Genomic DNA, 14,812 nt, shown 5'->3' on the forward strand with positions numbered 1-14,812 from the left:
AAAAAAAAAAAAAAAAAAAGATCCTGACAATAACAAGGGGTTATCCGCCAAGTGCGGATAACCAACTAGATTTGAACTCGTCACTACGGACGAGTTAGGTTATCCGCAGCGCAAAAGCCACGCGCACGACATAAGTTAGAATATTGCGCGCTGAAAAACGATTATGCCATTGAAAAAGTGTTAGTGCGCCCTCTATTTTGCTTCACGTCTAAGTATATACGGTATACACTATATACTGTATACGTACTACATACAGTGCAGAATAGGTGAAAATAAGTGACCAAAGTTATTGACGCTTTTGAACATGATGACGTCATCACAATTTTAAAAATGGTAAATCATGTAAAAGATAATTGATTGACCTAGACAATATTACAAAATTGAGGAAAATGGAATATGGATAAGTAGAGATGCGCTCTATTAAATGTGATGAGCTATGACGAAAGAGACAAAAATCCTATATTTGATATTGGAGTGGCCATACGATGACGTCAGAATGACCGGTTAGCCAAATGGATGCATGATTCTATATCTACAACTCATTTACATTCAGAATATGTAAAAAAAAATAAAATTGACCATGTAGTTTAGAATCTATGACTGTTTAAAAAAAGGTATAATTTTGACACATTTTTGAAATTGTTTATCAAAAACGCGCGCAAATTGTTCAATTCTACGTGCTCGTATGACGTGATTTTAAGTCGAAATTGTTTGAAAGTTGGTAAAATTACTAGAAAAGGCTGATAAAACAAAAATCAAGCAAAAAAAACATGTTTTTGCCCTACGTGCGCACGCGCGCGTAAAAATATTGCGCACGCGTGGGAATTTTTGAAATGCTCAAAATGACCTGAAACGCGTAGAAAGTTGATTAGAAATTGATTTTACGCATTTTAAAATTTTAAACGCGCGTGCGCGCGTAACTTTCTGTAAAAAGTGCCATTTTTAATCCATAGAAAGTTAGCGCATGATATAAATTACACTTTTGCCAAGTTTCAATTTAATTTGTTTTTTGGTTTTTAATCTATGGTAAATACGCGAAATTCACAAAATCACGCGTAACTTACGCGGCGCAACTCTATAGTCAAAAAACGAAACGTCCTGCACATCTACAGCTACAGGTCAATCTTATGACAAAGTTACACAATCTTATGTTGGCCAGAATTAGAGATACGCTGCCAACAAAATTCAGGGAAAGAAAGAAGAATAACATAGAAAAACTAGATTTGAACTCGTCACTACGGACGAGTTAGGTTATCCGCAGCGCAAAAGCCACGCGCACGTCATACGTTAGAATATTGCGCGCAGAAAAACGATTATGCTATTGAAAAAAATGTTAGTGTGCCCTCTATTTTGCTTCACGTCAAAGTATATACGGTATACACTATATACTGTATACGTACTACATACAGTTCAGAATAGGTGAAAATAAGTGACCAAAGTTATTGACGCTTTTGAACATGATGACGTCATCACAATTTTAAAAATGGTAAATCATGTAAAAGATAATTGATTGACCTAGACAATATTACAAAATTGAGGAAAATGAAATATGGATAAGTGGAGATGCGCTCAATTAAATGTGATGAGCTATGACGAAAGAGACAAAAATCCTATATTTGATATTGGAGTGGCCATACGATGACGTCACAATGTCCGGTTAGCCAAATGGATGCATGATTCCATATCTACAACTCATCTACTTTCAGAATATGTAAAAAAAAATAAAATTGACCATGTAGTTTAGAATCTATGACTGTTTAAAAAAAGGTATAATTTTGACAAATTTTTGAAATTGTTTATCAAAAACGCGCGCAAATTGTTCAATTCTACGTGCTCGTATGACGTGATTTTAAGTCGAAATTGTTTGAAAGTTGGTAAAATTACTAGAAAAGGCTGAAAAAACAAAAATCAAGCAAAAAATATATGTTTTTGCCCTACGTGCGCACGCGCGCGTAAAAATATTGCGCACGCGTGGGAATTTTTGAAATGCTCAAAATGACATGAAACGCGTAGAATGTTGATTAGAAATGGATTTTTCGCAATTTGAAATTTTAAACGCGCGTGCGCGCGTAACTTTCTGTGATACATGCCATTTTTAATCCATAGAAAGTTTGCCCTTAATATGACTTAAATGTTCACCAAGTGTCATTACAAAATGACTTTTGGTTTTTAGTCTATGTTAAATACGCGAAATTCATAAAATCGCGCGTAGCTTACGCTGCGCGACTCAAAATTCATAAAAAAAAGTTTCTTGCACATCTACAGCTGCAGGTCAATCTTATGACAAAGTTATACAATCTTATGTTAGCCAGAATTTGAGATACGCTGCGAACAAAATTCGTGGAAAGAAAGAAGAACATAGAAAAACTAGATTTGAACTCGTCACTTTGACGAGTTCGGGTTATCCGCGCAAACGCAACATGCACATACTTAACTATATGAACCTCGACAATTATTATGCCATCCTATGACATGAAATAAATATGTTTACAGTGCTGAATTGTACCTATTATGTAGCATACACCATATTACAGTATTTTACAGAATAAACTGTATATGTTATATACAGTGTAGCATAGACAAAATTACGAGACCCATCTTTTAAATCCAATTTTTAACACGATGACGTCATCAAATTGACATATAAAGATAACAATTTTAGAAGATAATTATCTAAAAATTTACATTAAAACAAATTTGAAGAATTTTGGGCACGTAAAAGTGAGATGCGCTCTCGTTTAAACGCAATGAACTTTTACGCAAGAGATGAAAATATGACTTTTTTTATTCAACTGGCCATATGATGACGTCACAACATCTGATTGGCAAAATATTCACATCAATTTGTATCTACAATCCAATAGCTTCCAGAAAACGTTTTAATCATGATTATCACTTTTTATTCTGACGAGCTATAACAGATTGAAATTTACTGTAAAGATGAAAATAAGTGACCCACGTTATTTACGTTTTTAGACATGATGACGTCATAAAAATTAAAATATTTTTAATTCATGCGAAAGATAGTTGATTAACGTAGACAATATTACAATTTCGGGGGAAATGGAATACCTATAACCGAGAAGCGCTTTGTTGAATTTGATGAGCAATAACGAAAGAGTAAAAAATCCTATATTTTACATTCGTGTGGCCATACGATGACGTCATAACATCCGAGTGGTAAAGGTTCTGCATGAATTCATATCTACAACATATCTGCTTTCATATTAAATTAAAAAAATTGGGGGTCGTGGATGATCCTGAGGAGCTATAATAGATTAAAAATAGGCTTAATTTTGACAATATGTTGTCACTTTTGCAACTAAAACGCGCGCAAATGGTCTAAATCAACGTGTTCGTATGACATCATTTTAATTTGAAATGATGTAAATCTTTTTTAAAATGACTAAGAAAGGCTGTAAAATCATAATTCAAGAAAAAAACACATGATTTTCATGCTCCGTGCGCACCTTACGCGTAATTTTTTTCGCGCGCGTGGGAATTTTTGACATGTTCAAAATGTCATGATCAGCGTAGAAAGTTGATTAGAAATTAATTTTGCGCATTTTGAAATTTTAAATGCGCGTGCGCGCGTAACTTCTTGTGAAACATGCCATTTTTAATCCATAGAAAGTTTGCCCTTAATGTGACTTAAATTTTCACCAAGTGTCAATACAAAATGACTTTTGGTTTATAATCTATGATCAATAATTAAAATTCATAAAATCGCACGTAACTTACGCTGCGCGACTCTAACGTCATATAACGAAATTTCTTGCACATCTACAGCTACAGGTCAATCTTATGACAAAGTTATGCAATCTTATGTTGACCATAATTAGAGATACGCTGCGAACAAAATTCCGGGAAAGAAAGAAGAATAACAAAGAAGATGATGATGAAGATGAAAAAAAAGATATTTACAATCACAAGGGTTATCCGCAACTAAGTTGCGGATAACCAAAAAACTAGACATGAAACTCGTCACTTTGACGAGTTAGTTATCCGCACGACAAACGCCACGTGCACGTCATACGTTAGAATTTTGCACACAGAAAAAAATTATGGCATATGACCTGATCTGAAGAATATGATATGTTGTTAGTGCTGAATTCTGTCAATTTTGTGTCATAGTACAGTACAGTATAAACAGTATAATCTGTATACATATTACATACAGTGTGGAATAGGTGAAATTACGGGACCCGCCATTTATTCCATTTTTTAACATGGCGACGGTATCAAAATGAAACACTAAAATAATAATTTCGGAAGGATATTATCTCAGCAACAACATATTAGCGTGTAGAAGAAATTTGGATACATAAAATATAGATGCGCGCTCTTTTAAATGTGATGAACTATGACGTAAAATAAGAAAATACGACTTTTTTTATTTAACTGGCCATATGATGACGTCACCACATCCGATTGGCAAAATTTTCACATGATTTTGTATCTACAATCCAATAGCTTCAAGAAAACGTTTTAATCATGATTATCACATTTTATTCTTACGAGCTATAACAGATTGAAATTTACTGTAAAGATGAAATTAATGCCACACGTAACTTAAATTTTTAGGCATGATGACGTCATAAAAATTAAAATATTTTTAACTCATGCTAAAGATAGTTCATTGACCTAGACAATATCAAAATCGGGGTGAAAATGGAAAACGGATAAGTGGAGATGCGCTCTATTAAATGTGAGGAGTTATGACGAAAGATACAAAAATCCTAAATTTCATATTCGCGTGGCCATACGATGACGTCACAATGTCCAGTTAGCCAAATTAATGCATGATTCCATATCTACAACACATCAACTTCCAGAATATATAATTTAAAAAAAAGTTCACCTCGTAGTTTAGAATCTATGAATGTTTAAACAAAGGCATAATTTTGACGAATTTTGACAAATTTTTGAACTTTTTCATCAAAAACGCACGTAAATTATCCAATTGGATGTGCCTGTATGACGTAATTTTAGGTCAAAATTGTTCAAAAGTTGGTAAAATTACTAGAAAAGGCTGGAAAACATGAATCACGCGAAAAAAAATTATTTTCAATGCTACGTGCGCACCGTGCGAGTAAAAATATGCGCGCGCGTGGGAATTTTTGACATGCTCAAAATGACATGAAACGCGTAGAAAGTTGATTAGAATTTGATTTTTCGCATTCTGAAATTTTAAACGCCCGTGCGCGCGTAACTTCGTGTGAAACATGCCATTTTTTTTCCACAGTCAGTTAGCGCAAGATATAAATTAAACTTTTGTTAAGTTTCAATTTAAATTGCTATATTGTTTTCGATCTATGTTAAATACGCGAAATTCGTTAAAACGCGCGTAAATCACGTTGCGCAATTCTGACGTCATTCACAATAGGAGGTGCACAATTTCACGTGAATGCCCACATGTTGACAAAGTTATAAAATGTTTTGTTTACAAGTTTTTGAGATACGCGAGACACAAAATTGACAGAAAGAAAGAATAATACAGAAAAAAAAGATGATTTCATACAGTTACAAGGAGTTATCCGCTACTAAGCGGATAACTAAAAAAAAAAAAAGAAAAAAAAAAAGATCCTGACAATAACAAGGGGTTATCCGCCAAGTGCGGATAACCAACTAGATTTGAACTCGTCACTTTGACGAGTTCGGGTTATCCGCGCAAACGCAACATGCACATTCTTAACCATATGAACCTCGACAATTATTATGCCATCCTATGACATGAAATAAATATGTTTACAGTGCTGAATTGTACCTATTATGTAGCATACATCATATTACAGTATTTTACAGAATAAACTGTATATGTTATATACAGTGTAGCATAGACAAAATTACGAGACCCATCTTTTAAATCTAATTAATAACACGATGACGTCATCAAATTGACATATAAAGATAACAATTTTAGAAGATAATTATCTAAATAATTACATTAAAACAAATTTGAAGAATTTTGGGCACGTAAAAGTGAGATGCGTTCTCGTTTAAACGCAATGAACTTTTACGCAAGAGATGAAAATATGACTTTTTGAATTCAACTGGCCATATGATGACGTCACAACATCTGATTGGCAAAATATTCACATGAATTTGTATCTACAATCCAATAGCTTCCAGAAAACGTTTTAATCATGATTATCACTTTTTATTCTGACGAGCTATAACAGATTGAAATTTACTGTAAAGATGAAAATAGGTGACCCACGTTATTTACATTTTTAGACATGATAATGTCATAAAAAATAAAATATTTTTAAGTCATGCGAAAGATAGTTGATTGACCTAGACAGTATTAAAATATCTGAGGAAATGGAATACGTATAAGCCAGATGCGCTCTATTTAATGAGATGAGCAATAACGAAAAAGTAAAAAATCCTATATTTTACATTCGTGTGGCCATACGATGACGTCATAACATCCGAGGGGTAAAGATTCTGCATGAATTCATATCTACAACATATCTGCTTACATATTAAATTAAAAAAATTGGGGGTCGTGGATGATCCTGAGGAGCTATAATAGATTAAAAATAGGCATAATTTTGACAATATTTTGTCACTTTTGCAACTAAAACGCGCGCAAATGGTCTAAATCAACGTGTTCGTATGACGTCATTTTAATTTGAAATGATGTCAATCTTTTTAAAAATGACTAAGAAAGGCTGTAAAATCATAATTCAAGAGAAAAACACATGATTTTTATGCTCCGTGCGCACCTTACGCATAATTTTTTTCGCGCGCGTGGGAATTTTTGACATGCTCAAAATGTCATGATCAGCGTAGAAAGTTGATTAGAAATTAATTTTGTGCATTTTGAAATTTTAAATGCGCGTGCGCGCGTAACTTCTTGTGAAACATGCCATTTTTAATCCATAGAAAGTTTGCCCTTAATGTGACTTAAATTTTCACTAAGTGTCAATACAAAATGACTTTTGGTTTATAATCTATGACCAATCATTAAAATTCATAAAATCGCACGTAACTTACGCTGCGCGACTCTAACGTCATATAACGAAATTTCTTGCACATCTACAGCTACAGGTCAATCTTATGACAAAGTTATGCAATCTTATGTTGACCATAATTAGAGATACACTGCGAACAAAATTCCGGGAAAGAAAGAAGAATAACAAAGAAGATGAAAAAAAAGATATTTACAATCACATGGGTTATCCTGCAACTAAGTTGCGGATAACCAAAAAAAAAAAAAAGATCCTGACAATAACAAGGGGTTATCCGCCAAGTGCGGATAACCAACTAGATTTGAACTCGTCACTACGGACGAGTTAGGTTATCCGCAGCGCAAAAGCCACGCGCACGACATAAGTTAGAATATTGCGCGCAGAAAAACGATTATGCTATTGAAAAAAATGTTAGTGCGCCCTCTATTTTGCTTCACGTCAAAGTATAATTATACGGTATACACTATTATACTGTATACGTACTACATACAGTTCAGAATAGGTGAAAATAAGTGACCAAAGTTATTGACGCTTTTGAACATGATGACGTCATCACAATTTTAAAAATGGTTAATCATGCAAAAGATAATTGATTGACCTAGACAGTATTACAAAATTGAGGAAAATGGAATATGGATAAGTAGAGATGCGCTCTATTAAATGTGATGAGCTATGACGAAAGAGACAAAAATCCTATATTTGATATTGGAGTGGCCATACGATGACGTCACAATGTCCGGTTAGCCAAACGGATGCATGATTCTATATCTACAACTCATCTACTTTCAGAATATGTAAAAAAAAATAAAATTGACCATGTAGTTTAGAATCTATGACTGTTTAAAAAAAGGTATAATTTTGACAAATTTTTGAAATTGTTTATCAAAAACGCGCGCAAATTGTTCAATTCTACGTGCTCGTATGACGTGATTTTAAGTCGAAATTGTTTGAAAGTTGGTAAAATTACTAGAAAAGGCTGAAAAAACAAAAATCAAGCAAAAAAAACATGTTTTTGCCCTATGTGCGCACGCGCGCGTAAACATATTGCGCACGCGTGGGAATTTTTGAAATGCTCAAAATGACATGAAACGCGTAGAAAGTTGATTAGAAATGGATTTTTCGCAATTTGAAATTTTAAACGCGCGTGCGCGCGTAACTTTCTGCGCAACCTGCCATTTTTAATCCATAGAAAGTTTGCGCTTGATATGACTTAAATTTTCACCAAGTTTCAATACAAAATGACTTTTGGTTTTTAATCTATGATCAATCATTGAAATTCATAAAATTGCGCGTAACTTACGCTGCGCAATTCAAAAATCAAAAAACAAAGTTTCTTGCACATCTACAGATATAGGTCAATCTTATGACAAAGTTATACAATCTTATGTTGACCAGAATTAGAGATACGCTGCGAACAAAATTCGTGGAAAGAAAGAAGAACATAGAAAAAAAAAAAGATCCTGACAATAACAAGGGGTTATCCGCCAAGTGCGGATAACCAACTAGATTTGAACTCGTCACTACGGACGAGTTAGGTTATCCGCAGCGCAAAAGCCACGCGCACGTCATACGTTAGAATATTGCGCGCAGAAAAACGATTATGCCATTGAAAAAATGTTAGTGCGCCCTCTATTTTGCGTCACGTCTGAGTATATACGGTATACACTATATACTGTATACGTACTACATACAGTGCAGAAAAGGTGAAAAGAAGTGACCAAAGTTATTGACGCTTTTGAACATGATGACGTCATCACAATTTTAAAAACGGTAAATCGTGCGAAAGATAATTGATTGGCCTAGACAAAATAAAAAAATTGGGGGAAATGGAATACGGATAAGTGGAGATGCGCTCTATTAAACTTGAAGAGCTCTGACGAAAGAGAAAAAAAAACCTATATTTTATATTCGGGTGGCCATACGATGACGTCACAATGTCCGGTTAGCCATATTAATGCATGATTCGATAAATACAACTCATCTACTTCCAGAATATGTAATTTAAAAAAAGTTCACCACGTAGTTTAGAATTTATGACAGTTTAAAATAAGGTCTAATTTTGACGAATTTTTGAAGTTTTTCATCAAAAACGCGCGCAAATTATCCAATTCTACGTGCTCGTGTGACGTGATTTTAAGTCGAAATTGTTTGAGAAGTTGATAAATTTACTAAAAAAGACTGGAAAAACAAAAATCAAGCAAAAAAAAGATGTTTTTGCGCTACGTGCGCACGCGCGCGTAAAAAATTGCGCCCGCGTGGGAATTTTTGAAATGCTCAAAATGATATGAAACGCGTAGAAAGTTGATTAGAAGTTGATTTTTTGCATTTTGAAATTTTAAACGCGCGTGCGCGCGTAACTTTTTGCGCAACCTGCCATTTTTAATCCATAGAAAGTTTTCGCATGGTATGACTTAAATTTTCACCAAGTTTCAATACAAAATGACTTTTGGTTTATAATCTATGATCAATCATTCAAATTCATAAAATCGCGCGTAACTTACGCTGCGCGACTCAAAATTCATAAAAAAAAGTTTCTTGCACATCTACAGCTACAGGTCAATCTTTCGACAAAGTTATACAATCTTATGTTGGCCAGAATTTGAGATACGCTGCGAACAAAATTCGTGGAAAGAAAGAAGAATATAGAAAAAAAAAAAAAAAAAAAAGAAAAAAAAGATCCTGACAATAACAAGGGGTTATCCGCCAAGTGCGGATAACCAACTAGATTTGAACCCGTCACTTTGACGAGTTCGGGTTATCCGCGCAAACGCAACATGCACCACATACATTATAATATGAACGCCGACAATTATTATGCCATCCTATGACATGAATTAAATATGTTTGCAGTGTTGAATTGTACCTATTTTCTGTCATAAAGCACATAATAACAGTATTTACGGAATAATCTGTATATGTTATAACAGTGTAGCAAAGATGAAATTACGAGACCCATTTTTTAATCCAATTTTTAACTTGAAGGCATCATCAAAATGTAATATAAAGATAGCAATTTAAATCTAGTATTATGTGCTGCCACCTAGCATAGTTTTTATAGCTTTTTTTTCACTGCTGGTCACCACCACGTATCGGGTAAAAATGTGATATACGTTACGTTGTGATTGGGCATTTGGTTAATTGGTAATGACTGATCATGCGCAGTTTATTTTTATATTGGTGATATTTGATTGGTTAAAAAATTTCCATCAATGACGCTCTTGTGCAAAAGTTAAGTTAAGGGTACAGAGTTAGTTAGTTCATGGAGAAAGTAATTTATTTTTCTATGGTAGTGTTGAAAGTCAATGTAAAGTCAAGGAGGTATAGCGAGAGTGATGTCGAAAGTACGTAAATTGTACGTAGTCGAAAAATTTGAACGGAGGGAAATTTCTAAGGGGCGGAGATCTTTCGGTGTTGGTTCAGTGTTCGAATGTGGTGATACCGAAGTAAGGAGTTGCTATATAAATGATACCGAAGATGTAGTAGCAGAACGATTATTTATGTTAGAAGTGGGGAGAAAAATTATGGTAACAGAAGTTAAACCAAGCCTTGATAATAATTCATTGAGGTTGACAGACAAATCTAAGGTATGCAATAAAATGTATATTTTTTGTTATTATAATTGTTTATTTAATTTACAAAAATGCCTTTTATTTGTTATTAGGCCCTATGTCTATGTTGATATAAAATAGAAACCTTGCTTCACTATTGTTAAAAAGCTAAGACGGTACCTAAATATACTTATCAATATTATCCATGATAACAATTATACTACAATGTCATTTAATTAGATTTAGAAATTGATAATAATTGAATAATACATAAATAAACGGACGTTATTAATGGAACAGGGAGGAGTAATTGGGTTTTTTTAAAATTAATTTACTTAGTGAGGAGAAAGACATTTCAGACTTGAAATGTTTAAAATCCGGTGTTTATTTAAACTTTGCATCATGAAATTCGGAATTTGTAGGCTAGTTGTATGGTTTATAACATTAAGAAGTATAATTCTTCTGATTGTTATTCTGAATTATGTTATCCTGCCTAAATATGTTTTAATAAATAAATAAATTGTTATGCCATATTACCAGTATAATTGTAAATTCTGAGTTGTAGGCCTATGATTTTTTTTTCATAAATAAAATTTTCTGATGTTTGTTCAAGTACGAATTGAAGTGAAAAAAGAAATGACTAAACTGTGGTAGGTGTATGTACATATTTTGTTTTAATGATTATTTTTCTTTTGTGATTTTAAGGTTTTAACAAATATTGCTGATTTTGATGTGAATATGGAAGTTATTCGTAATTTTATCAGACCACCGACGGTGTCCATGTCAACAGCTAGGGGAAGCCCAAAGAAAACAAGGCTATCGTTGAACGGGACATTAATGAAGGTAACATTTTCCCTTAAATTAATCTTTTATTTCGACTCCAAATTTGTTAAGGAACTTAATCCTGAATACCACACCTTAGAATTAGACGTCATAATTACTTTTACGATGGAGAATTACAGAGTAAGTAACAAATAGGCTAAATCCTTTAAATTGATGAATTTACAGACGTGTTTTTCGCACAGGGTTTGTGAATTTCACATATTGACGTTTTTTTATATAAACGAAAATATTGAACTTCGTGTATGCGAACTTTGTGCGAGAAACACGTCTGTAAAATCATAAATTTAAAGAATTTATTTGTTACTTTTTATGTGATTCTTCTCCATACAAGTGCTTATGAGGCCTAATTCTAAGGTGTGGTATTCACAATAAGTTACTTAACAAGTGTTTAAGTCGAAATAAAAACGGTCGAAATGGGACTAGCGCCGTTATGAACAGTGTTATACATTTGGTATTTTGTTTAGACTTAAGGATGAATGAAGTTATATTACTATCATAATTAGGTTGCTTTTTTTAGATACTCATTAATCAGTTTTACTATGCAATATGATAGATTATGACAAATAAATATTAAATTAACAATTGTCAAATCATAATACATTAATAGTCTAATATATTTAATAGAATATTTAAATACTGTATTCACCAGATGTATATATTCAACTATAAACTATTAGAAAATTAGTGTAGGCCTATTATGATTTGACAATTGTTAATTTAGTAATATAATTTTAATAATCGCTTACTAGATTAAGGGAAATCCAATAATATATAATATAGCACCATCACATGTTATGAAAGAAAATAAAAGTGTATTTATTGATGTTTTCTTTTTGCTTTAGGTTGGTGAACTTTATGAAACACCAAAATACAAGAGAAGAGTGTTGACATTAGGGAGCAGCCTAGATAATTCTATCGATGTAGTTATGTGGGGGGAGGCCGCCTCGAATGTTTCCAGTGATATGAGAAATCAAGAACTAACCATATCAGCCTTGGTAATGGAAGACAAGGAGTTGAGAAGTACTCCATCAACAGTGTTGGAGGTATGTATTTTTTTATTACTTTTTGGTAATTGAATATGTAATAGTGGTTTTGTTTTTAGAATGAAAACAACATTGATATATTGAATAATTGTATAGAAAGTATTATAGTGCCAATATCTATCAATAGCTTGGGAAGTCATATTGAAATATGAGAATATTTTATTCAAAATTATTTATAGCTTGTTTGAATGTAATGTGTCATAGTGTTGTCCCAACTAAAAAAAGTAATCAAAAAAACATAATATTTTGTATATTGCTTTATATTTAGGTTATTTTGGTGAGAGATAAATATCAGTTAGCTGTGTATGTTGTAGATAAGGTTATTATATATGTCTATTAAATCATAATCAATATATATATATATATATTATTTGATTTTTTTGTGTTGTAGGCTGGTGGAGTTAATTCAGTTAATGGTGTAATTGTGGCTGTAGGGGAAGAAAGTGATGGGTATGTACTTTATTGTAATTTTTAATTTTGTTTATATTATATTTGGTGATTGTGATATAATTCACTTAAGAAAATAAATTGTTCTAAAAAAAATGTTTTGAATATGCCATTTAAAAATGAAATAGTAGTTTAATAAAATTGGAGAAAACAAGTTATTTACCTAAAAATAACCTGTAATTTAAGGCAAAAATAGTCCAAATGGTTGTTTTTTTGTTAAATTGTGAAGATCTTGTTTCTTTTCTTTTTATGGAAGTGATTATCTCATTAAAACTACAAAATGGGCTATTTAAAGTCTGATGTTAATAATCTTTTTATTTTTTCTAATAATTTGTTATGTTTTTGGTGGACAATGTGTCTTTAAAATATTATATTTTATATCTGTTTTTATTATTATATGGATTGTTTGATTGCAGGTATCCTGTAGACATGTATATGGAAAATGATGTTGTATTGCACATTCCAGAAGATCTAGACTTCGATTTAAATGTAAATTTACCATGCCGTGCGATTTATTCTGCCAATAGTTTTGGTTGTATTACCGATATTCGATTGTTGTAAGTTAACAGTTCTTTTTAAGTTTATTTTAATGTGTTTTTATCTTTTCATATATTTATTTGTTGCAAATGAACATAAATAATTAAAGTAAATTTAATGATTTTGTAATTAAAATCATTAAATTTACTATAATTATTTATTATTATATTTATTCAATATGATATCAATGTTGTTTTTGTTCTAAAAACAAAACCACTGTTACATATTTGATTACCAAAAAGTAATAAAAATTTGTCATAGCATCTGACAGACTAGAAGCTTCACCCCCCCCCCCCCCCCCTACATAACTACGTTAATACAATTATTTGGGTTACTGCCTAATGTCAATACTTTTCTTTTATATTTTGGTGTTTCATAAAGTGGTGCTATATCATACTGATATGGATTTTTGATTTGTCATATGACTTGACACATTTGAGGTGACCTCCCCTCACATAACTACATCGATCAAATTATCTATATTATATATTTTTGGATTTCCCTTAATTTAGTAAGCGATTATTAAAATTATATTACTAAATTAACAATTTTCAAATCATAATAGGCCTACATTAATTTTCTAATAGTTTATAGTTGAATATATACATCTGGTGAACATCTATACAGTATTTAAATATTGTATTAAATATATTAGACTATTAGTGTATTATGATTTGAAAATTTTTAATTTAATATTTATTTGTCATAATCCATCATCAAACTGATTAATGAGTTACTAAAAAAAGCAACCTAATATGATAGTAATATAACTTCATTCATCCTCAAGTCTAAACAAAGTACCAAATGTTTAACTGTGCTATAGATTAATTTAAGGGAAAATGTTACCTCCATTAATGTCCTGTTCAACGATAACCTTGTTTTCTTTGGACTTTTCCCTAGCTGTTGACATTGATAACAAATAAATGGTACTTTTGTAAATTAAATAAATAATTATAGTAACAAAGAATATACATTAATTGCATATCTTAGATTTGTCTGTCAACCTCAACGAGTTATTATCAAGGCTTGGTTTAACTTCTGTTATAGCTTTTCTTCCCACTTCTAACATGAATAATCGTTTTGGTACTACATCTTTGGTGTTATTTATATAGCAATATTTTACTTCGGTACCACATTCGAATACTGAACCAACACCGCCCCTTAAAAGATTCCCTCCGTTTAAATTTTTCGATTATAATTTTATCAATTTAAATATTGAAAAAAAAAACCAATTTGTTATAAACCATACAACTAGCCTACAAATTGCCATTTATATGATGACAAAGTTTAAATTTTGTTTTAAAGTTGTTTTTATTTTTTCATATATTTATTTGTTGCAACTGAACATAAATAATTAAAGTAAATTTAATGATTTTGTAATTAAAATCATTAAATTTACTATAATTATTTATTAATA

The 14,812-nt window shown here is 31.8% G+C and overlaps 1 protein-coding gene and 1 long non-coding RNA gene across 2 annotated transcripts in view; both read left to right on the forward strand.

Annotated features, from left to right (window-relative positions):
* The window catches only part of LOC144837954 (uncharacterized), a 106,457-nt gene that overhangs the window by 41,029 nt on the left and 50,616 nt on the right, over positions 1-14,812 (forward strand). The gene's annotated exons all lie outside the window — the stretch shown is intronic.
* LOC144837197 (uncharacterized) lies at positions 10,310-13,419 on the forward strand. Its single transcript, XM_078692213.1, has 5 exons — positions 10,310-10,561; positions 11,231-11,368; positions 12,211-12,411; positions 12,803-12,861; positions 13,275-13,419. The coding sequence occupies exons 1-5, from the start codon at positions 10,310-10,312 to the stop codon at positions 13,417-13,419; spliced, it is 795 nt and encodes a 264-aa protein (XP_078548339.1).

This window comes from Antedon bifida, chromosome 3, assembly GCF_963402885.1.
Source record: "Antedon bifida chromosome 3, ecAntBifi1.1, whole genome shotgun sequence".
NCBI classification, from domain to species: Eukaryota; Metazoa; Echinodermata; class Crinoidea; order Comatulida; family Antedonidae; genus Antedon; species Antedon bifida.